Raw genomic sequence first — 25,289 nt, forward strand, 5'->3', positions numbered from 1 at the left:
ACCTATTTAATTTTTCAGAAATAATTTTCTCTTCAGCAACCTCATCCTTTTCTATTCATGACATTCATGATTCTCCACCGAATCCCTATTAATTTATTTTTGTTCTGTACTCGTCAGCTCCACCTTCACTCTCCGGTCCAAGCATCTCTCTGCTCTTGAAGTGTTTGATTCAAATAGATTTTCTCCAGGCAGGAGGATAGGAACCCAGAGGAGAGGAAAATAAAAAGATGGAGTCATTATTCATGTCTGCTGTAACACTATGGCAACAGTGTCCTCCGGCTCTGATTGGCCATAGATAAGGTTGCCTCTTTAGCCATCACGTTTACTCCTGGGAGTGGACTCGAATTATTAGGCTATTGTCAGGGCCTGCACTGTCAATCACCTCCTAACAACCGTTGCTATTGCCCTATTTCTGCTGCTGTGTCTTTAATTTCCTCTGGAAGATATAGGGAAACCCCACATCATGTGCTCTACGCCGGCCTTTAGTCTGTTTGTTTACACAAGTGACTGTGTGTTTAACCAGTAGATCCAGTTCATGGATGGCTATATATAGGATCATAATTTTTTTTCAAAGTTTGATTTAAGATGATTTAAATAAATAAAGATTCAATAATTCAATTTAGAAATGTATATTTTAATTAAATCCAACTGAAATAATACATTTCATACTCATCTATACTAAATCGTATGCCTTATACAACACTGTATGAACACGTTTTTCAAGATTTTCTTTTTTTTTTTACTTTTCTCAGATTTCTTTTATCATGTAACAACCGAACCTCATTCGTGTGGGCTTTTGTCAAATCAGGCTCTGTGTTCCAGCTACAACCTCCTACTCATCCTTGTAGCATAAAGTTGTGCTGTTTATTCCTGTGTCAGTTTCTGTATTGTTTCTGTTGGAGTCATTCAGGGTTAATATAACCAGTGCAGAATAGTTCATGAAGTAATTGTGTCTTTGGCTCACTAAGGAACAGATCCCCACCTCCCACAGCACCTTCACTGTTCTTTAGTCTGTTTTGAAGCCTCCCACAAATTTGCATTTCAATCATGGGAGACTTCATTAGAGTGTACAATAAATTTGTTACAAGCACAATTAAGTGAATTGAGTCTTTGGCAATTAGACCCCATTTTGACGAAGTGTATATTTAAGGGGGTAGTGATGGTGTGATTGGTTTAGGAATATTCCTAAACCAATCATATCGCATACATTAGTGGAGACGAAGAAAGTGGGCTAAAAATCTGGATGATGGAGTGTGGAGCAGCACTGGCCACTAGTTGTGATGTAGACTAGAGTTGAATGGGGCGGAGGAGAGGTGCATCCATTCCTACTGAAATGACAATTGACAGCAGGAGAGAGGAGAGCAGTTGAAAAACATTTAATACACAACAAACGATATGATAGGGTTAGGGAGACTGTGGTAAAATGTGGTTGCTTTAACATGAGTGAAAGCCCATAGTCAGCTGATTGAGTAAAGGCCGGAGAGTGGGAGAGAGAAAGATTATAAGTGTAAAGAGAGTCCGCCTTATTGAATTTTAGCTAAGCTTCATTTAGTGAGGATTATGGAGGCACAGTTACACAAAATGTGAAGTTGTCTAGACAGTAATCAAAATATATTGTGTGTCGTTGTGTAATACCTGTGCAGAAGCATTAAAATGAGCCAAAATGTCAGAGCATATGTTAGTTTATGATAAAGTTTCTCCACTGGAATATGCTGCCTCTGTGAATCATCACTCAGGTCAGGACTGCTCTTATACCTCAGCACTAAGGTCAAAAGAGAGCTGCTGAATTTGTTCCCTTCCTTTCCATGTTTGAGGAAAGCTGATTTTGGAACCTCCTTATAAAACTCTTAATGCACACAGGTATAGCCAATGTCTGATATATTTAAGAAACTGCATAAAGTTATATATACTCAACCCAAATGCCATCTTAACAAATTTCCAACTGTCTACAAAACTTAAAAAAAAAAAATTAAAGGGCCATTTGCTCAAATAATATTATAGAAAATAAAATCAAAATGAGGGAAAAACATACTTCCCCATTCATTCCTATTAAATCAGACCAGTTCAAATAAAAGTGACTCTTCATACATTTTCAGTGTTTTCAGAATCAAAATTCTGCTCACTTTCCAGATTTTAGCTGTAAGCTCGTTGATTTGTCGAAACTTGACAAAATAAAACCAAACCAAAACCAAAAATAAAATATTTGCATTTGTGTATAATTCTGGTATTTATACAGTTTTGGTAAACTGACCTTTCTTTGATGTGACATCAATTAATTTATGGATTGAAACAGTCTCAACTTTGATAGCATACAGCAGTAGTGCTATCAGTTCTTAATCACTAAATACACTCTAAAATTCAGTTTGCTGTAACATGTATCTTTTATCTGAGCTGTAAGTGGGGTGGATGGGAGTTGTGCAATATTTTCTTTGGTATTTCTTACTGTGGCATAAAGGAGTAGTCACTTATTCAGACAATAAGCTCAAGCTACAAGAATAATGTGCTTCAAAGGAACTGCAGTTTTATTGTTTACACTATGAATGCTGGTTGAGAGGGGAGCTGTCATACAAAGGTGTAATCTATCACCATATACTTGCTTGTTAGCACAATTGAAGGAACATGTGTGTGTGTGTGTGTGTGTGTGACTTCCCAGGTATCTGCACATCATCTACAGATCAGTCTGCCCCTATGTGACTATTGTATGATATTTATTATGTTATGGTGGGGCTATATCGTGGTGCAAGTGGCAGGCAATGATAGGCTCTCAATCTAGAGAGACTATTAGAGGTAGAAACCTGCGTGAAATAGCATGGATAGAGTTTTGTAACCCCTGAGAGAGCCCTGTTTTTTCACCTTGCTCTTTTATCTAATATTTACAATGTCACTGATTTGGTGGCAGTGCCCATTCAAGGGCTCTTTCTGTAATCATAGAACTTCAGTTACAATTAATAATCTGTTTTCATTTACCATCTACAGTGCCTATGGAAAGTCATGATATCCTTATTAAATGGTCTTTTTTTGTTTGTTTTACAGCCTGAAATGATAATACATGAAAAAAAATCCCATGTGATTTACACATTTTGCCTTACAACATTCAAGCAAAGCTGTTTTTTTTCAAAATTTCTGAAAATTAATAAAAAATGAAAAACTACAAAAGCAGTGATGGAAAAGTGACCCGTCCCTTTATTATAACCATTCTAAACATTATCAGATATAATCGGGATGTTTGTTATTAACTGTTTATTTTGTTAATAAATTATATATTCAGGGTATCAAAAATACTGACATTTTTTTTTATTTAAAGACCACATGATCACAATGTAAATGAGTAAATTAAAACGGTGGCTTGACACAAACAAATTATCATCAACTCTTAATAAAACAAAGATTGTACTGATTGGAAATTGCAAAACAAACACTCATGTTGAGGTTATGATTGACAATGTTAATATAGAAAGAGCATATAGAAATATTCTGCTGGAAACCTGGAAACCTCATATTTAATATGTGTGAGAAAAGCTGGCAAGGAAGTTTATGGATTTGGTAGAATTCAAGATGACAAAAAACTGTCTGATAACATACAAAACATGTTCTCTGACAGAGAAGGGGTTATAATTTAAGAGAGAAGTTTAATTTTTAAGAAATGTAATTATTTAAGTTAGGGACAAGGAGAAGGGGCCAGATAAGTGAAAACATCCTACTCCTATTTGGAAATAGAATATTTATTTTGTGGTTTGTTTATGCTGTTTATGAGAATATGTATACTGAGTGTGTTATATGTGCACTTTTTGTGTTGCTTTTCATTTGCTGTACTTTTCATTTGCTTTGCTTGAATTTCATTTGCTTTGCTTGAATGTTGTTTCTTTATTATTTGTTACATGTTGAAATAAGCTAAATTAAACTTCATGCCTCCCTAAGGATAAATTGTAATAAATGCTAATATGCTGCTTTTTCATCTAGCGCCATCATCATGTTAAAATGCAATTGACAAGACATATGTTTATGATATATGCTTATAATACTAATAATATTAAATACTTGCAACAGTTAGCACGCTAACACACTAAGCTATGATTGTGAACATGGTGAACATTATACCTTACTATTTTTCTTTGTATCGTTCTTTACTTAGTAAGCATGTTAGCATGCTATGGAAACATCTTGACTCAAATTTGGTAAATTCCTTAAATTGTATTTCTTAATACCCTTTTCAAGTTTTTCTTCATGCATTAAATATCTGACAGTTGGAGACATTGGAGAAGATTTTCAAAAATTCACATGTGTGATGCTTCTGCTTTTGTTTATTGGTCTCTAAATATTATTTTTCTACTCAAGCAAACTCACTCATGTGGATAAGCCTGATGATTGAGTCATGAATAAATAACTGGTCCAAGTCAGTCCAATCCACTTGCTGTCAGCCAACCAAACACTTCACACAGCCAGGCATTTATTAAAGGGTTTTTTAGACTGTGAGGTTATTGGAGTTATCATTATTAGCACGTTCGTGTTGTAATCAAATTTAAATACACTGAATGAACATTTTTTGTATTTTGGGTTGGGTGTAACTGTCTAAGGAATGTATGCTAAAGACGTGTGTGCTTTTTGCATTGCATTACTGAAAACTGATGTGTATGTATGTATGTAATTCCATGATCCTGCAATCCTTACTCATAGTACTTTCATAAATTTGTCTTTCAGATCCTGGCCATCATCTCCATCCTCTTCATCGTGCTATCCACCATTGCCTTGTCTCTGAATACCCTTCCAGAGCTGCAAGACACAGATGAGTTTGGTCAGTCCTCAGATAACCCACAGCTGGCCCATGTGGAAGCTGTATGTATTGCCTGGTTTACCATGGAGTACCTGCTCCGCTTCCTTTCCTCCCCCAACAAGTGGAAGTTCTTTAAGGGTCCTCTGAATGTCATTGACCTGCTGGCCATCTTGCCCTACTACGTCACCATCTTCTTGACAGAATCGAACAAAAGTGTGCTACAATTTCAGAATGTCCGTCGCGTGGTCCAGATTTTCCGGATCATGCGCATCCTGCGTATTCTGAAGCTGGCTCGTCACTCCACAGGTCTTCAGTCTCTGGGCTTCACTCTTAGGAGGAGTTACAATGAGCTGGGCCTGCTTATTCTTTTCCTGGCCATGGGCATCATGATCTTCTCCAGTCTGGTATTCTTTGCTGAAAAAGATGAGGAGGATACAAAGTTTAAAAGCATTCCAGCGTCTTTCTGGTGGGCTACTATAACTATGACCACAGTAGGCTATGGAGATATATACCCAAAAACTCTATTGGGAAAAATAGTGGGGGGTTTATGCTGCATAGCTGGAGTACTGGTGATTGCCCTGCCTATACCCATTATTGTAAATAACTTCTCTGAATTCTACAAAGAGCAGAAGAGGCAGGAAAAAGCACTTAAACGAAGAGAAGCTCTAGAGAGGGCAAAGAGAAATGGTAGCATTGTCTCAATGAACTTGAAAGAGGCATTTGCTCGTAGTGCAGAATTGATGGATGTGGTGGTAGAGAAGAGTGAAAGGCCTCATGACAACCATCTCTCCCCAAATCGTTGGAAATGGACCCCCAAGAGAGCTGCATCAGAGACAAGCTCAAACCGTTCCTTCAACGCTCAGGAGTTAGGGTCTCCCAACAAGGCCCGAGCCATAAGTCCCCAGAGGCTAAATGTTCAGAAGCTTGAGGAGATGTACAACCAGATGGCCAAGACACAATCCCAGCCAAACCTCATTGCTAAAGACAGGGGCACTAGAATTGGCAAACAGAGGGATGAGATAGAGCTGGGGGCCATCCAAGATCACGGGCCACCGGTACTAGGAACCAGAGAAGGAGTGGGGGACATGAAAAGCTTGTCCAGCATTGACAGCTACATCAGTTGTGCTACAGACTTCCAGGAGAATCCACGCTTCTCCCATAGTCCAGCAGTGGACCTTGGTCTTAAGGAAAGCAACCGCTTCTCCCACAGTCCAGCTACAGCTTTCTCCCAACATGGAAATGCAAAAACAGGCCAGCAAAGCACTGGAGAGCGTGAGCCCATGCTGACTCCTGTGTCTATCACAAAGCCCTCATGCTCAGAGAATGCACGGAGATTCTTCTTTTCTGGTAACTCCGCAAAAAGCCTTATCCCTAAAGGAGGCTGTCGCAGCGAAGGTGGGTCAGGCCGGTCCCCTCTCTCAGACAGTTCAGTCCTGTCAGACCACTCTCTGTTAAGCCCTGAAGTTTCTGTCTACACCACTGCCAGCAGCAGAACCCCACCGAAGTCTCCAGAGAGCACCACCCTGGCTGCAACTGTCTTCACTTTCCACGACTCCTCCATCAGCAAATACATTGATGCTGATACAGATGATGACGAGCACCTCCGTGATATCTCTGACGCAAGTCCCTCAGAGCGTCTTTTGGCTGGTTCAAGCCCAAAACAAAGCATAAACATCAATTACCAGAAAGGCGCCAACCATTTAGAAGCAGCCCAAAAAATGCTGGGTCAGAACTGTCTGTTCCCCATTGAAGGGATGCGAGGGGTAGCTCATGAGAATCACGTAGGACCTGAGATGGCACGTAGACCAAAGGTTGAGAGGGGGCGTCAACATACTTTGGATAAAAATCTCTGAGGTACAAGTGCAGCAGAAATAAACCGGAAACTGGAGCCAGAGTGTTTGTGATGGAGACACTGGTCAGACACTCTTTAAGCCAGAGGCAAACGAAGAGGTAGAGACAAAGGGTCTCACCGAAACATTTCACAAATTACCTGAGCATGCAATTGGGCACTAAGCTCAGGGTCAACATGTGTGGTGAATACTCTGGGAGAAAAAAAACACTTCTAAATTGGAGAATGTCACTGCCCCTCCTTCAACTCATTCCTATTAGCGGTATTACACAAAACAAAAGAGCAATTCCAGGTAGCCAATGGGTCTGTTCAGAGATCCCTGTGGAAGCAGAGTCATAAAAGAAATTGAGATGTGGTTACAACTGGTGTAACCAAACTAAATGATGTTTTTAGCGGCAGGGGGATATCTCTAAACTCTCTAGGAAAAAATAACGCCAGCTGCCCACTATCCCATTACTGAATCCCAGTTCATTTTGTAGTCTTGGAGATACAGGAGAGGACCTAGAAGCCTATAAGCTACTTACTTGTGCCCTCCATTCCCAAAACTGGCCTTAGTCATTTACATTTGTAGGGGTGTGCATGTCTGCATATACTGTAAGCGTGTGTGCATGTGTGTGATTGAGAATGAATGTTGATGGGTGATCTAATGGTAATTCATGTAAACACACTCTTGAGATTGTCTTACCTGATTTATTTTTATATAGATAAGAGATAAGAATTATGTGATTTGCTAGTCTGCTGTGTCATAATCATATGTGAAGAGTAATGCTGTATAAGGTTGTGTGTCTTGGCACAGAGGCTCCAGCCCATCATCCATTATAATGAGCGCTCTTTTCTTGAACAGTATATTGCTATCCCCAATGTTATCAAGTTATGGTGAGATTCATGTCATGGATGATACTTTCAAATTTTGACAGTGAATATTGTCTTAGCACCTCATCATTTTTAAGGGATAGCAGTGGTAGTGGACCAAGAATTTTTGATATGGGCTAACATAACAGCAGAAATAATAAGCTTGATTGCTGCATAAAGCGCACATTTATGAAGCATGCATGCACCCAACCGGTCAACATACAAAAACATGAGGCACTTTTAAAAATAAGAGAAAATCCTCTCAAATAGTTTGTGTTTACAGCATATGATTACTGACATAAAGTTTATATTTCAATATCAGATATTCAGCATGCATCAGCCTTCCTTTGACCGACATGAAAGCATCTAAAGAGATCACACTCTCAGATAATGGACTGTGTGTATTTGATACTCAAAGCAGGGTATTCCATCTCTACTTTGTTCCTTTAAACTTTAATGGCACTAAAGATACACAGCTGGGTTAACTTTGCCATAGGTCAGTTGTAAATGCCCAACCTCATGAAACCCATGCATGAGCACACACACCTAAAGATACTGATGAAAGATGATTTTTAGGATACAGATACACTTAGTTTCCATGGTGACAGCAGCTGTCTTCAAGGGCTTGCAGCAGCTCAGCAACGGTTTGTTAATTGGGGTGGGAAGGTCTGATTGCATGTAATGAATGTTCAACACATATACAAGAACACACACACACACAGGCATGTACCCATAAGGTGACATATATGCACAGTAGTCACGTTAGCAGAGCTACTCCTCACTGTGCATAGTTATGAGTACTGTGTTAAAGCAACATTATGATGTAAAGACCTTGTATGTTATGTTTATGTCCAAAATCTCTGTAGCATTCCATAAATATGACAATTCCCCACAATGCATTCACTTTCATCTGTTTATGTTCCCGTATAGCAGAGAAAAACATCTTACTTGATATATAATATATATATATATATATTTATCACTTGCCACTGCTAATGCAACCGATACATAAAAGACCATACACAGAATATAGGGGGGTAAAAGTAGGGTATATTAATCATAATCCCAATCTTAAAAATGTAAATTAAATCATATATTAATAGATCGACTTTACATCCATATTGACCATGCTAACATGAGCTGAGTTTGTTTAAAGCGATAACCCACAGTTGCTTCATCTGGGCCTTGGATCCAATTACAAATGAGAAGGTACAGTATTTCTGTAATGCCTTTAAAAATGTTCTCTAATGTTAACAAGACGAGCGAAGAAGAACCTAACACATTTTCAAAGAAAACTGATCTGTAAAAGCTTTTTCACAAATATATTGGTGAGGTCATTGCATCATTATAAATGTAAGTGTTGAGTAAAACTGTATTCAAAAGTCAACAGAAGATGATTGGCGATTTTTTGTGTTGTGTTTAAGAGTCTAATCGAAAAAAAACTTATTTCATTTCCTGTTTTAATGACAGCGTCAAACCATTTCATATTGCTCTCCCATAGTAAGAGGAGCTGAGGTGTGAAGGGAATAGCAATGACTGGGAGAGGCAGAGGGAACTGTGTGTGTGTGTGTGTGTGTGTGTGTGTGTGTGTGTGTGTGTGTGTGTGTGTGTGTGTGTGTGTGTGTGTGTGTGTGTGTGTGTGTGTGTGTGTGTGTGTGCGTGTGCGTGTGCGTGTGCGTCTGTGTCTGTGTCTGTGTCTGTGTCTGTGTCTGTGTGTGACAGTTGTAAAACCAGGGCATTAGAGCAGTTTGGCTACCGCTTAATGGAAAAGAATGAACTGTTTATGAATGTATGCATTTCGGGGGAATACTGCTCCAGTTTTCTCCATATATCTGCAGTTCTGACCCTAATATGTAGCAGTAGCACAAATTGTATTTTTATCATGTGAGGAATTAAGATTACGTTTCATTTTTGAAGTACAGCATAACTTACAGCTGAGAAGAAAGGGATGGGAGGCACATTTTATGGATCTTATTTAACACACGTCATATGATCAGGCAATGATGGATGGTTTGAGCTGGTGATAAATAAACTTTATGCAGCTTCATACACTACGTATAACAACATTCCTTTTTTTGTTCAAGTGAAATAACTTATTGTCCTTTGTTGCACATATACTAAAGTATCAGATAATAGTAGAAGATAATTTAATAAGAATTTACAAACATAAAGTAAAGTATCTTTTGCAAAGAAATATTCCCAAAGATGATTATTTGATTTTTATAATGTGAAAATGTCCCATGATATAAGAATTGGTGATGTGTAGATGAAAGTTTCCCCAAAAACTTTGAATGGCTGCATCTTTGGTCATATTCATACATCAATTATTTCCACAAATAACATCTTCATATCATATCATCAGTTACAAGGTGGAAATAGCACAAGTTCAATTATACAATGAAATAGCCATGATAACCATGCAAGCTTACACATTACATTTTTATTTTATTTTGATTAGACAACAGCATTCTCTACAAGATTAACATTTGCTTCGTAGACATATTTTACCCTGTTACACCTACAGTACATGTCCACAGAGATTTCAATGTTTTCTTAACTGAAACTAATTCCAGTCCTTCCGAGTGCAATGCATTATTTAAAAAAGTGGCTGATTCTCATTTTCAATGATAAGAGAAAGGGCATTCGGGTCACACAACCTCTTATGAAGCATCATGTGAGCTTCTGTCCCATCATATAGGTTTTCTATCTTGCAGTAGTAAGGGACCATGTTTCACTGAAATATCTCAGCAATGATGACAATCAATATTCCATGACAGACAGACAGCAAGCGCTATTGTCAAGAACTGAGATTTATTATGGGCAAATATCACACAAATGTGCATCCATGTGCGTACACACAAAAAAAAGTATTGAAATCCTGATACTAGTATTGATACTCTTGAGCTTTTGGACAAGTTAATGCAAAGTAAACACCAAGCATGATGTTATATTTGATACCTAGACTGTAATACTGTGACATGATACCACCATAATACAAAAACAAATATTGATTTATTTTGAAGTCATCCATGTTTTTATTTAATTTGGGAACTTTAATAACCACCATTTCCTAGGGAGCCATTCATATTAACAGTCTAAAAGAGCTTTTCATTTACCTGTAGAGAAATTCTAGGACTAAAGGACTAAACCATCATGTTTTATGGAAAAAAAACACAATCAAGTGGCTTTTTTTAATTTCTCTTTTATTGAAACCAACTAAGATGAAGAGCACATATTCTCAAACTTTTACAGAACAAGACTCCCAACTGTACAGTAAATGCATAAGATTGAAATCTACGGAAAATGATTGTTGCGCTAGATGCTAAATTTAACTGTAAAGAAATTTAAATGTAAAGTCGTTTTCATTTTTTTTTTTGTTAGAACCCCCATACCCCATTCAAGGACATGTGATAGTTTCCAAACCCCAGTGAGAACTATTGCTTTAGCTAGTAGCCCAATTCCACATACTCTGAATCTAACACTGTATTACAGGGTTGGGGTCCATTCAGGATGTCTTGATGGAGTAAAACACACATCACACATGACACTAAAAAAGGAACCAGTATTATAGTATGAGATGAATTAAAACCTAGTACAAATTAAAAAGATAAACTATATTTTTTCTACATTTTAAGCTCTCAGTGGAATTGACCCCAACCTTGCCTAAGCCATCAGTCTTTGTAGAGTACACTGTTTCCAGGGAATTGAAAAAAAGATATTTGAACGACCTTAGTCAGCTCTTGTACAATGTTGTTTGTAGGTCCCGAGACTGTCTGTTTTGTAAAAACAAAAACAAAAAAAACACATTTTTACCTGTTGACTTTCTATGCTGTTGTTTCTGTATAAATGTTCTGTTGTTCAGTGCATGTTGTAACTTTGGCGTTGTGACTGGTTGTGATTCACACAGAGCCAGTACTTGTCATGAAAAATTGTCTCAATGTCCCAAGATATTTCTATTTCTTATGAAAAGCAACATTTCCCCTGGATGACTAAAATGAAATAAATCAGATCACTTTACATTTTGATAAGGGATTTCTGACTTTTATTTTCCTATTAATTTTCGATGCAAACCAAATGTATTACCATTTCGAAGAAGGCACTGATGAGCATCAACAAGAACTCTTTAATAGAACTGGTTTAGCGATCGGTGTTTATTATTCTGGCTGGTTTCTAATTGTTCTGGCAGATTGTTCTTTATACATGACTCTAAATAAATATGTACAGGAGGGAGGCTAACAGAAGGAAGGAGGAGGTTAGATGAAGAGGAAGCTGTGGGCTGTTGGGCAGGAGCAGGCCTCCAGCCTTCCCACACGCCTCCACACACCCTTGCATCGAGGGTTTCCCACAGCCTGCCACTGGAGGGACTGCCTTCTGCAGGAAGGAGGGAAGGAGGAATGAATTAGTGGTCACAGGATTTTTCTTTATATTCAAGTGATAAACTATGTTGCCATCTAGTGGTACTCCTCATTGTTACCAATCAGATCTAAGAGAGAGGGGTCTAGAGTAGTCTGTGATGAAAAATTAACATAAAACAAACCCTGGCCGTTTCATTCCAACTGATCCACATATTGGTACATTGGTACTTCATCCACCACTGCACTTCTCAAGATACAGACACATATACAGTGCCTATAGAAAGTAATGATACCCTTTTGAAATAGTCAAATTTTTTGTTTCGCAACCTGAAATGATAATAAAATTAAAGTAAAATTAAAAATCCAACGTGATTTACATATTGTTTCCTTACAATATTCAAGTAAAAAATGTTTTCAAAATTTTTGAAAATTAATAATAATTGAAAAACTAGAATAACAGAGTTTGAATAGTGATGAGTCCCTTTAGGATAACCATTATAAAAATTATCCGATATAACCTTCCAGATCCCACACCAGGTTAACTGGCCTCCACCTGACATCAACTGTGGGGTTTTTTTTTATTTTACTTCAGAATAAAATCAGCTGCTCCTTGAGGACTCCACTCCTAGTGCATGGTAACATAAATAATTCACCATGGTTGGAAAGATGCTTCCAAAAGAGCTCCACGATAAAGTTATGGATAGGCACAAGTTAGGTGAGAGATATAAAAAGATTTCAAAGGCTTCAACTATCCCTCTGAGTACCGTTCAGAGTATTGTCCAGAAGTGGAGGCATATGGATCCCCCCAGACCTTTCCTAGGTCGGGCCGCTCCTCCAAACTGGATAACAGAGGCAGGAAAAGATTGATCACCAAGAGGTCCATGGTGACCTTGAAGGAGTTACAAGTCTAAATAGCAGTGGTTGGTCGACCTGTGTATGTGACAACAATTTCACAAGTTTTACATGTTTGGCAGGGTGGCAAGAAGGAAGCCTTTTCTGAAATAAATGTCACACTGAGTCTCATAAAAAACATATTGAAGATTCTGATGCCATGTGGCAAAAGGTTATATGGTCAGATGAGACCAAAATTGAACCTTTTTAGGCTGAACTCCAAGCACCATGTTTGGCAGAAACCAAACACAGCACACCACCCAAAACACACCATACCTACAGTGAAACATGGTGGTGGCAGCATTATGTTGTGGGCTTGTTTTTTTTCAGCAGGGACTGGGCAGTTGGTCAGCGTTGAAGGGAAAATGGATGCTGCCAATTACACCAAAATTCTTGAGGAAAACCTGCGGGCCTCTGTTAGACACTTGAAAATGGGCAGGTGGTTTTATTCATCTTTTAAACCCCATTTATACTAAGTCGCTATGGCTGTGTTTCTGTCTGTCAGTCTGTCTGTCTGCCTGCCTGCTCTGGGCGCTTCTCATAGGGCAGTCCTCTCACTCTGAAATCTCTCCATTATTGCATGTATATAGGACCTGTTTGTGCGCAATCATTGTTGATTGACTGTGTGTGTGTGTGTGTGTATGTGTCTGTGTGTGTGTGTGTGTGTGTGTGTGTGTGTGTGTGTGTGTGTGTGTGTGTGTGTGTGTGTGTGTGTGTGTGTGTGTGTGTGTGTGTGTGTGTGTGTGTGTGTGTGTGTGTGTGTGTGTGTGTGTGTGTGTGTGTGTGTGTGTGTGTGTGTGTGTATGTGTGTGTGTGTGAAAAGAGTGAAAAGTGAATTTTCCCTCACTGGACTGATAAAGGCATGCTTTCTTTCTTTCTTTCTGTCTGTCTGCCTGTCTGTCTGTCTGACTCTGTCCGTCTGTCCATCTTACTATCTCTGTCTGTCATGTCTGCCTTTTTATACTTTTGCATATATTCACCTTTTTAATATTCTTTTCAAATATTAAGCTTTTTTTATTTTAGCAAACATTAAGCCTTTTTTTTTTACTGTTTCCACGCATTTTCCGCCTAAAACTTTGATTCGATTCAAGTCTGACAGCGTTGCCAACACATGTGCAAAACATATACCAAAACATGTGGAATGATTGGGAATGGTGTGCTATTATTTTTGGCAAAGATTTGCCAAGCCGTTTTCACGAATATTGCAAAAAACTGTGACAAATTTCCACATACACAACAATGGGAAATTGTCGTGGACCAAGCTCAAAACCACCCCTATTTGTGACCACACCGATTCGCCACGTAGAAACCCGATTCAAAGTTTAAACGGGTCAAAAGATTTGCAACTTCTTTGGGCTGGATGGGCATTTTGATATCAAGCACGGTTCTCATGAAATCATAGTTTTGGTTTTGTTGAATTTTCCGGCCGTTTAAGATTTTATAAAGGTTGTGTATGTGGTTGAATGTTCAGAGCTAGAGTGCGTGACATCACAGCTAAAGTGTGGAGGAGCTGAAAAATATTCTGAAGAAAATCTCCCACAACTTTCACTCTTCTTACACCAGTATAAGTTAAAACATAGGGAAATGTGTGCTGGTCGCAGACTTGTTACTATGGGATTAAACAGGCGTACACATTTGACCCTATGAGCCTCCAAACTGAGACAAGAAAGTGTCTGGTTTACAGCAGACATCCAGGTTTTTAACCTGCTCTGGTTCTCACATATTTGACCCCACACACATCAATGAGTCTCTACTCCCTTTTGATAATCATATTTTGGACATTGGACTCGCATTTTTTTAATCAAAAGATGTTGTTTGAGAGGTGTAATCTCCATTAAATTAACTTTCTGACCTGTCAACATAAGTTGCTATCTACCTGTCACCATGGAAACCAGGGCGGCGACAGGTGACTTTGATTGATGGAGACAGTGACACAATGACTGAACAGTTGCTGGGAAAACAGAGGAAAGGACAAATCTAATTTGACATTTCCAATAGATCTCTGATTGGCCCTTTATATTGGCGACTTTATATTGTATCAGGCTGATGTAAACATCAAAGTCAGTATCATCAGTAAAGTCTCCTGTCGTTCACAGTAAAATAGGTTTTTCGATACAACTTTTGGATTTTGAGCCAAGAGAGTATTGTTGCCTACTTATTGTTGCCACAAATGCGATACCATCCTGCGCCTGGACAGATTTCTTAACTTTTAGTCCATTACAGGGGGTGTCCAAATCTGCTCCTGCATGTTTTAGGTTTCTCCCTGCTGTAACAAAGCTGATTCTAATGCTCTGCTCGTTAACAAGCAGCTAAAGCTTGATAACGAGCAGAGCATTAGACTCAGGTGAAATAGGTTAAGATGAAATAGGTTAAAATAGGTTAAAAACTTCGGCTGCTTGATCATGAGCAGAGCATTAGACTTAGGCGTGTTGGAACAAAGAGAAACCTAAAACATGCAGGACAGTAGCTCTCCAGGAGCAGAATTGGACACCTCTGGTCTATCATGTACTACTACAGCCTTTTTTTTACTACAAATGTTATCTACTACTACTACTACTAGCCAACTTCTGCTTTTACTACTTTTGACCTTAGCATTGGGATGTACACCAAGTATCAGAACGGGTAAAAGTCAAGCCCACAGTTAAAATGTCTTGCGGAATTTTATAGTTTTATTTTATTTTTCATTTAACTTTTTTTACAGGTAATCTCATTGAGTTAATGTTACAAAATAAGACATTAATGCAAATACTTTCTAATGTACTACTTGACTCTGCATAGGGTGAGACAAAAAGGTCACCGTTATTAGTGAACTTATGTGCAACACTGAGTTTCTTTACATATCATTAAAATGTTTTACTTCAAGCTAATTTCATGGTTGAATAAACCCTTAGTTGGGCTTTAAAAACAAATACCTTATCTATCTCTTATGGTCATTAACATTTCCTGAACAACACAAGCTTAAATTTGCGAGGCTTTCTAAATTCAAAGAATGTAAGCTGTCTTCATTTATTTCTTATTTTTAAATCATAGTGAAAAGTTGTGATGCGACAATGTTTTCATGCAAAAAACATTCTATCAATCTTATGAAGCATGTCTTCCGCTCTTTCCATTCCTACCTGCCCTCGTCGTTTTCCTCGCCATCTCCGGCACAGTGTGTTTGTCCAGCAGCAAGAGCAGGCGGCTGGCACTCAACACACACACGGTGCCCCTCCCTCAGGTGCTGCATCCATTGGGTGTGTGTGCCCGAACTCTGCTGGCATCCTTTTGTCAGAGAGGTCAACTGAAACTGGACACAATAACTATTATACGCACGCACACGCACACACACACACACACAAACACACACACACACACACACACACACACACACACACACACACACACACACACACACACACACACACACACACACACACACACACAAGAATGCTCAAACACAAACCAAACTTGTACTTAATATACTGTATATTGACAATACACAAGAACATATGAAAGGCAAAAAGACTCTCTGAACGTTTTACCCTATAATGTTGCTGTTGTCAGGGATGTCTCTTTTTTTCCTGCCGTTGCCATAGCCACCCGTGATAATCAGTGCTGGGACTGCAGAGGGAGCATCCATGATAAGAACATTATATGTGTGACCATATGTTGCAATACCTCATATATTTGAAATGATCATGTGCTGGGAAAATGTTCATGAAAGCATGATTCTCAGATGTGAATTAGCCTGGCAAGCTGGGAGAAGCAGCTTTGCTCATGAGTTTCATCAGATGTCCTGGATGGGCAGTGGCTATAAATCATACTGCATATACTACTACAGCATGTCTACTGACCCAAAGCAACAATATCCCCATTACTTGCGTACAGTGAAACATATATCACAGCTACACCTGTATTCAGTACACTTGTATAAATCATTGTCTATAGTAGTAGTAGTAGTAAATCAGTATTTCCTCTCTTCTTACTAAATACTTCAGTTCCACTGCAGTATAGAGTATGACAGATATTAATTGGATGATTAAGGATGTCACATGAAGGATTATCAGAACTTGTATATTCACTGAGTCTAAACTTCTATTATCTAACACTGTTGATATATAGAAAAATGACAACAAAGCAATTGAATTGTGACACTATTTCATTGAATAAAACACCAGAATCAGATATGTGATGATCCGTCCTCTGATCAGTTTATCAGATGTGGATGTGTGAAGAGATATTGTAATGGGGTCTTCAGTATTATTTGATTTTAAAACACAAGAAGAGTTACCAAAAGGTATCTTTTTTTAAGACATTGCAGGCCTAATCAGACTTTAATAACCCTGTTTACCCAAGTGGCTCTTTAAGGCAGCCATATTTTTCCATTCAGTAACTTTCACAAATTCAGCTGTCTTTAGGTGAATGGGATAACATCATATATCATATATCAGAGGTTTTCAAAGTGGGAGGCAAGCCTCCCCCACGGTCTCCAACAAGCAGAAGGATCCCGGTAGATTTTTCTCACCAAGTGGGTTGTGACAGTTCCCTTGCTGAGACCAGTACTCTGCGCAGCCGGCGTGCTCTTCCAGATGGGCACAGGGTTTGCCTGCGTTGAGGGGCTCCTGCAGGATCGTCCTGCTCCGCCTGCGGACTGTGGCCATGCAGGGCTCTGCGCAGCCTGACCACTTGGTCCAGTCACTCATCACACAGGACAGCGCTAAGGGAGAAGAGACAGAGCACATACAGCTGAAAAACAAAACAAAACCAGCATCATAGAAATTCCTCAGTGATTGTCAGATTTACAGATCAAAATGTCACATTCATGTCAACAATCCAGAACATTTCAGTGATACTGTTGGCCTCCTGTTAAAAGGACTTAGATTTTTTTTTACATATATGTTAGGTTATTTAGGCCTGTTTTATTAAGAAAACAAACTCTTAAATAAGAAAAAAACTCAGTCTATAAACTTCATAATCATGCTGCACTAATGGATTTCTGTGGAGTTTAATATTTGATAAACCGCATGAACCCACCTGGGCAGGCTGTCTCATAGTCGTGGCAGCAGTCCAGGGTGGACACACAGGCTTGGTCGCAGTAGCAGGTTCCATAGGACCGGTCAGACCTCCATCCTTTGCTGATGCATGACGGGTCCCGGCCGGCGCAACACAGGCCTGTTTCTCGACAGCCTGACTGACATGGGCCGACGAGTAATAAAGACACACCAAGACAAACCAGAGTGACAGAGCTGCTCCTCCTGACTGTCATCACGATGGGCCACAAAACATGCACTTCAACACGTTTAGGGAAGTTTTTCATGCAACCATTTAAACAACTTAGCAGTAATCCCTGTATTAAGTTATTCACAAAAGGAGTGTTTTAAAGGAGACTACTGTTCCGTTATTTAAAAGTCCTAACTATAACCTCTACCGTCTGTGGTCAGTGAGGTTAACAATCTGACCAACAGGAGTTGAAGCACTGGTTGGAGAGTTGGAGGTTGTGTCAACTCTGTATCTCTTAAAGGGACAGTTCACCACTGAGGTAAAGTGCTGGACGCACAAACAGTTGACACACTGAAAATAATTGAATGTAAGATAGATCAGGCAAACATTAGATTAAACCAAATTGATGTTTAATGTTTGCCCTGCCCTACCTTAGTTTACACTGAGCATTAGCCTGCCCTGCATTGTCTTTACTCTGCAATACACGAAAAGGAAACACTTTAGATAAAAGATTAAGATAGTACACCTAATTACTGGTGCTTACCGGCAGAAACAGAATAGAAAAGTATTATAGGATGCACTGCATTTTCTGTGGAAGCCATCAGTAGAAAAATCCACCTTTACTTGCAAAAAAAACATGTGTTTCCTTAAAGCCTCTCTCTCATTCACTCTCTCTCTCTGGTGAGAAAAGCGGCTAGCTTCCCAGGCCCATGTGTGCCTCAACATGTGAAAAGAGTGGATTAATGAAACTCCTATGGCTGAGGTTATTCATGCAAAAAGAACAACAGTGAGGACAGTGCAGGCCTCTGCTCGAACTAAGGTTCCCAGTAGCCTTCTACCGTGTGTGTCGTGGGAGAAGATAGGAACAGAAAGAGGGGCCAGCTCAAAGATTACAGCTCAAAACACCACAAGCTCAAGTTTATAAGAATTGAATGAAACAAACAGACACAGAGAAAAGTATTACCATGATGAAGATGTGGATCCTTTATGTGTGACCCTCCCTTGTGCCCCCCTACCAAAACTGTGTAGCTTGCAGCGATGATGGACATTTACTGCTCTAGTAAACAGATGGTCAGCATTAACTGGATATAGACAGACATCAAGCACACCCTCTCTTGTGTCTGTACATTACTCTTCTTATCTTATTTATTTATTTTTAATCAGGGAACTTGAAAATTCTAAATAACCATTTCTAAAAGCATTTATCATAACAAAATGAGTAGCTGTTGTTTACATTTGCACCAAGGATTGCATCTTCTCAGCTGCGCAGATTTGATAAACTCAGTTTTTAAAAGACAGAAAGGTCTCAGGGTTGGATTGCTTCCTTCCAGCAGGAAACCCTACCAAAATAAAAAATATATAATTTTTATGACATATCCAATGGGGAAGCTGGCTGGCAAACGGATACAGCTGTTCCACTCTGTATCCACTTCACATCACTTGTGTTGCATGTCAATATTCCAGTAGATTTAAGGTGCTCACTTTGATGTGATCTTTGCTGCTGTGTCCAAGTGTTGCTCGAAAAGTCACAGTAGGCAAAATTCTTGGCAGTCTTTAAACTAACCTCCTTCATACAGCTTTGGCCCATTTCTGTATTTCAGACAAAGAAAATCTGCGCCAGCTTAAAATGTTTTTGTTCAATATCAACATTTTCTTTAAAATATAGGCTAACGTGCTGATCTTTACATTACTGGTAGCATTTTCAACTAAGATGCAACAGCAACATAATAACCCTCAAGTCTCTGCAGGTTGATTGCTTTTTCTATATGGAAAGTAATATAAGCAGTGAAAAGCATAAAAAAGCCAAGGATTGCTTTAAAAATGTTGGACAGTGACGTTCAGTCATTTTATAATAAACGGGTTAAAACATGCTTATTCGCTCATATAATTCTCTAAATATGTCTCATGTGCCGGCAAGGAGTAAACAAGGCTAGCAGTGTTCGCAGAGGAAACAAAAACGTGATACACAACGAGAAGCATTCTTGGGTAATTAGTAGCAATACAGAGATTTATATTTCTCATATCCATAATCTCCTTATGTTCTCATTCAGTATGATTGCAGGATAGAACTCGGACCAAAGCTTGTCCTTGAATAGTGAACCAAAAATGTAAACTTTATTTCACTGCTTAACTACAACTTTGCTGTAAGGCAGTCATGCTCATCTCAGAGCAATGTCTTATAGCCTATGAGATGTCTAGTCTAGGAGGTTAAGAGTGTTTGTACTTAACTGCCAGCCCTTTATTCTTATTTTCTTGCTTCTGTATTACTTAAAATATTAAAAATACTAATTAGTCTTGGTAAAGAGCCAAGGCTGGATTCAGGAACAAACTGAGATCCTCACAATTAGTGAATGTTTCGATGCTGTAGCCGGTTCCTTGGGGCATGAACTAATAACCACTAACAATGAAAAATTTGTCGATTTGAAACAATTTGTCCAATTTAATCTCTACGCCTTAATATAGGCATGAACATTATTATTCCTCCTAATTTTTCCTGTAGCTTTTCTGCCTTTTGTTAATACCGAGAAGCCAGAGAGATTAACTGATTTACACACATATAATGCAGATATTTTGCATATTTACATAAAGATGCCAGACTAGTAATTTAATTCAGTAATGTCCCACAAAGACTGCGATACCTCAGTGTAATGCGACTTGGCACGTGTTCTAGGCAATGGTGAAAATGCATTTAAAAAACGAGTTGCAACAAAAGTGGTTTATTAGGAGCTCAAAGGTATTTCTTCTAATCCGAGAGGAGTGTTTAAATAACCCACGGATTGAGGCTGAGGATCACAGCAGGAGGGAAACACCAGCTTGGCTGTCTGCATCTTTTCACACACACCAAGTTAGTCAGGAAACACACATTCACAGATAAAAGGGCAAGTCTAATCCACTATAGGTTCCTACCATCAAGACCATCAGCGGTAAAGTAGATCAAAATGATTTTTCTAATGGACCTCCAGATGATGCTGCTGGATGTCATTTACTACATCCTGCGCAACTCTTTGCGGGTCGTCCTGCGCCCTCGCACGAAGCCTATCGATAGCGAGTTGGTGCTAATCACCGGATCAGGTGGCGGCCTGGGTCGTCTATTTGCCCAAGAATTCACCAAACATGGGGCAGAGGTGGTGCTTTGGGACATCAACAACAGTTCCAACGAGCAGACAGCCAAGCTGGTACGTGAGATGGGGGGTAAGGCGTACACCTACACGGTGGATGTGACCAGCAGGGAGGATGTGTATCGCAACGCAGAGCTTGTGCGAAAGGACTTGGGCCGAGATGTTACAATGCTGGTGAACAACGCTGGAGTGGTGGCTGGGGAGCGCATGTTAGACTGTCCTGATGAACTGATAGAGAAGACCATGAAAGTCAACTGCCATGCACTCTTCTGGGTGAGTGAGAACTCTTTAATCGTTATGAAATGTGTTAAAGACATTTCATCAATCACACCTGGAGTGTGAAGCCCCTGAGACGACACAGTCTTAAGAACAGACAGGAAGTCCAGCTGCCCTCAACTAAATGTTAATACTGTAGTTAATACAGCAGTACTAAATGCCCTATTACATGGAGGTCAGTGGTGGGTCTGTGTATTTGTTTATGTTAATTCAGTACAGGTAGGCAACTTAGGATCAAACCTTTTATTAACCTTCTCAACCATAATATAAAAAAAATGTCTTTCTGATTATGGCAAGGGAGGAAATTGTGTTTGTATATCCCAATCAGCAGACAAGCATTCACACTCACATTCACACCTACGGGCAATTTGTCTCGTGGGAGGATGCCTGAGAACCCGGAGAAAACCCACGCAGACACGGGGCGAACATGCAAACTCCACAGGGAGGGGCCCCAGCCCAGGAACCTCTTGCTGTGAGGAGACAGTGCTAATCACCACACCACTGTGCAGCCTATGAATATTCATGTTTTATTTTTTTTAAAAGTCAGTGTTCAGCAGCAAATCACATATACAATCAAAACACTTGTGGGTGGAATTCAGTCATTGTCTTGATCGGGTAAGTGCGTGTTGAACACGACTCATGCACTGGCAGACACGTCAGCAATGAGATATAAAGCTGCACAGACCTTGACTGCTTTAATGGTTTGCCACCTTTTTTCCCATTGTGTTCCTTATTTAATTTATTTTCTAAATCAAATCTGCTCTCTTTTGTAGGTAGCACACGTTCCAGTCAAATGCAAGCAATGATTCAGCACGAACTGACATTTAGAGAGCAGGACACAAGCCTTTTGAATGTCACAATCTTTTCAGCATCAGCTGCTGTACAGAGCAGGTTATTGTGCATTGTGTGACACATGTCAAATGTATTGCGTTATAGCTTTATCCCCTTCACACTATGGACTATACAATAGGATTCCCACATAAATCCTCTTAATATGAAGCCGCTCAAGCAACATAAGCTTCCTTCACATTGAGCAACACTTACGTCACTACAAGTCATATGAACACTGCAATTTGTTGCCTCATAATAACCTGCTGTAAACTAACAATAAGTGTGTGTGTGTGTGTGTGTGTGTGTGTGTGTGTGTGTGTGTGTGTGTGTGTGTGTGTGTGTGTGTGTGTGTGTGTGTGTGTGTGTGTGTGTGTGTGTGTATCAGACAGTGAAGGCCTTCCTCCCTCAGATGAAGGCCCAGAACCATGGACACATTGTCACCATTGCCAGCGTTCTTGGCCTTTTCAGCACAGCTTGTGTCGAGGTGAACCAGGGAGGATGTAACATCACTGAAACATGAGATACCATAGCCTAGTCTTTCACACACCAAATTAAAAGGAGAAGTGTATATGATTTAGTGGCATCTAGTGGTGAGGTTGCAGATCGCAGCAACTGCCTCCTCTCATTCCATCCTTTCCAGAAGTGTTGTAAGACCTACATTTGTTCCACTTCATGGAAGAGGGCCTGCTCCCTATGCGCTCATTCTGAACTGAAAAAACAAAACACAACGACTCTTAGTTTCAGGTGATTATACACTAATGAGATCCAATCCAGTCCCTTTTATTTTAAAGCACAATTTTAAGTAAACACACATGTTTCCAATGTGCTGTACAGTGAAATAAGAACCATAAAACATAATAAAAAGACAAAATACTTAGGATAAAAGACACAATAAAACATAATAAATAAATAGACTGTCCACCCCAAATGAAATATCAGTGGACATAAAATCAACAACCCTACATGGTATAAAAAGCCAAAGAAGAGTCCTACACACTGCTCCTTTAAGTAACAATATGAAATGCAGATCACAAAAATAGCAGTATGAGTAGGTATGGAAAATCGCAAATCATTTTGACGCAGTGAACAAGTTTTGATTTTTGTTGAGACAGGATTACTGTGCCAGTAAGTTTGCAGCAGTTGGCTTTCACGAGTCTCTGGCCCATGAGCTGCTGGCCGAGGGGGTTGAAGAAGTGAAGACTACTCTTGTGTGCCCCTATATCGTGGACACAGGCATGTTTGAAGGTTGCAAGATACGGTATGTCAACAAAAGTTATCATGTACTGCTTAAAGATCCCATATTGTCAAGTGGGATTTCCATGCCTTTTTTAGGTAATAAAGCAGCTTGAGGTGTTTTATGTAAAAGTATCAAAATGCTAAATCCATAGAGAAATGCACACATGGTCAGGGCTTCTGTAGATGTGATGTCACAACTATACTATATATATATATATATATGCAGAAAGTGGCACTACAGTGCCATTACAGTAATTCCCTGGCTGAAATGATGGGAATGAAATGCAGAATGTGCAGATGTGGAAGAACTGGAAAGAACCGTAAATTACCAATCAGAGCAGACTGGGCTTTTTCGGGTGGGGGTCTAAAATGGAAAAAATTCAGACAGACAGTATAAGAAAAACAGTGTGTCTTTTGAACATTTAAAGCGTCTTTTAAAGCATCGTAACATGTTCTAGTAGAAACCTAAATACAAGTATGAATCTGAAAATGAGCACAATATAATAACAATTAAACTGTATCTCCTTGAATCTGAATAGGGTGATTTAGACACAACCAACACAGACATACCAAACATCTATCATTCTGTTGTAAAGTTTGCTAAAAAAAAAAAAAAAATAAGCTTTTTTTAAAAGCTTCTCTTTATCTGGGTTTAGGTTTAAAATGTATTTTCTCATAAAGGGCTTTCTTGTGGCAGCTTGACATGCTGCTACACATAGCTGCTTGGGTTTGCTGTCAAAACTAACTTATTAGTGACAGTGGGTTTGTCTTTTGGTGCCACTAACAGGGAGGAAGTGGAACTGCTCCTACCCCCTCTGGAGCCCCAGTACTGTGTCGAGCAGGCCATGAACGCCATCCTGATAGACCAACCATTAGTGTGCATCCCTCGCCTCACATACCTGCCTTTCCTCTCCAGAGCGTAAGTACAAAGCTACACCTTCGTATATAGTGTCTGTGTACTTCCATTACTTGGCAGCTGATATTCAGTATTATATGTTCCTTTACAGATTGTTACCATGGGAATCCAATGTGATTACGTATCGTTTCATGGGGTCCGACAAGTGCATGTACCCCTTCATTGACACCAGGAAGAAACAAATGTTTAATGATGCCATTAAGGTTGCATAAACTCTGCTGAGTTAAGACAGCATTTGGTGGTCAAAACCGTAAAATTAGAATCAAATGTCCTTTGAAAAAGAAAAAAAATCATGCTTGTGTGGAAAGCAGTGGACCAGCTACAGTCATTATTCAATAACATACGGATGATCAGAATTAGGCTAATACAGAGGCTAAATGGAGGGGCTTTAGAGTTCTAGACTGATCATTCAGAAGTGTGCAATAGATGGCGACTCAGCCAAGTGGTCATCAACAACTGAAAAACATTTAAATAATGTTCAGATGAAGTTTAAAGTCCCTTCAAACTGTTTTCACATGTAAAAGAACCATCTACTCAACAGTGACTGAATCCCCGACTGACCAAAAGGGGAATGGGAGTAATACCTGTAAATTACTAAATGTACCAGAATATTGTGCTGAATTATGTTTACATAAAATAAAATGGTTGTAATCCACAACTCTAAACACAGTGTGGTGTGAGCATGTGATTTACGTGATCTTTCTCTTGTAACAATCTACCGTGGCCCTGAGGGGCAAATGACAACGACAAATTCAAAATGACAACGACAAATTCAAAATTACAATGACAAATTCAAAATGACAACGACAAATTCAAAATTACAATAACAAATTCAAAATGACAACGACAAATTCAAAATGACAACGACAAATTCAAAATTACAATAACAAATTCAAAATGACAACGACAAATTCAAAATGACAACGACAAATTCAAAATTACAATGACAAATTCAAAATGACAACGACAAATTCAAAATTACAATAACAAATTC

General features: G+C 39.2%; 3 protein-coding genes across 3 annotated transcripts in view; 2 read left to right on the plus strand and 1 right to left on the minus strand.

Moving 5' to 3' along the window:
• kcnb1 (potassium voltage-gated channel, Shab-related subfamily, member 1) overlaps positions 1-6,624 on the plus strand; it is a gene marked incomplete at both ends in the record, with an annotated part of 31,760 nt that extends 25,136 nt beyond the window's left edge. The window contains one exon of the mRNA XM_083938475.1: positions 4,699-6,624. Within this exon, the coding sequence (XP_083794601.1) occupies positions 4,699-6,624 (1,926 nt within the window). The remainder of the gene's footprint in view (positions 1-4,698) is intronic.
• Positions 6,625-11,725: 5,101 nt separating this feature from the next.
• Positions 11,726-17,963, minus strand: LOC310965801 (somatomedin-B and thrombospondin type-1 domain-containing protein; the record flags this gene model as incomplete). The annotated part of the gene is made up of 5 exons (XM_083939554.1): positions 11,726-11,843; positions 15,835-16,017; positions 16,240-16,318; positions 17,223-17,414; positions 17,732-17,963. 5 exons carry the CDS (start codon positions 17,961-17,963, stop codon positions 11,726-11,728), a joined length of 804 nt encoding a protein of 267 aa, XP_083795680.1.
• A 2,893-nt stretch (positions 17,964-20,856) lies between these two features.
• rdh20 (retinol dehydrogenase 20) lies at positions 20,857-24,507 on the plus strand (the record flags this gene model as incomplete). The annotated part of the gene is made up of 5 exons (XM_083939555.1): positions 20,857-21,309; positions 22,529-22,627; positions 23,256-23,401; positions 24,167-24,298; positions 24,387-24,507. 5 exons carry the CDS (start codon positions 20,857-20,859, stop codon positions 24,505-24,507), a joined length of 951 nt encoding a protein of 316 aa, XP_083795681.1.
• Positions 24,508-25,289: the final 782 nt, after the last annotated feature.

Source organism: Echiichthys vipera, assembly GCF_963691815.1.
Source record: "Echiichthys vipera genome assembly, chromosome: X".
In the NCBI taxonomy this organism is placed as follows: domain Eukaryota; kingdom Metazoa; phylum Chordata; class Actinopteri; order Perciformes; family Trachinidae; genus Echiichthys; species Echiichthys vipera.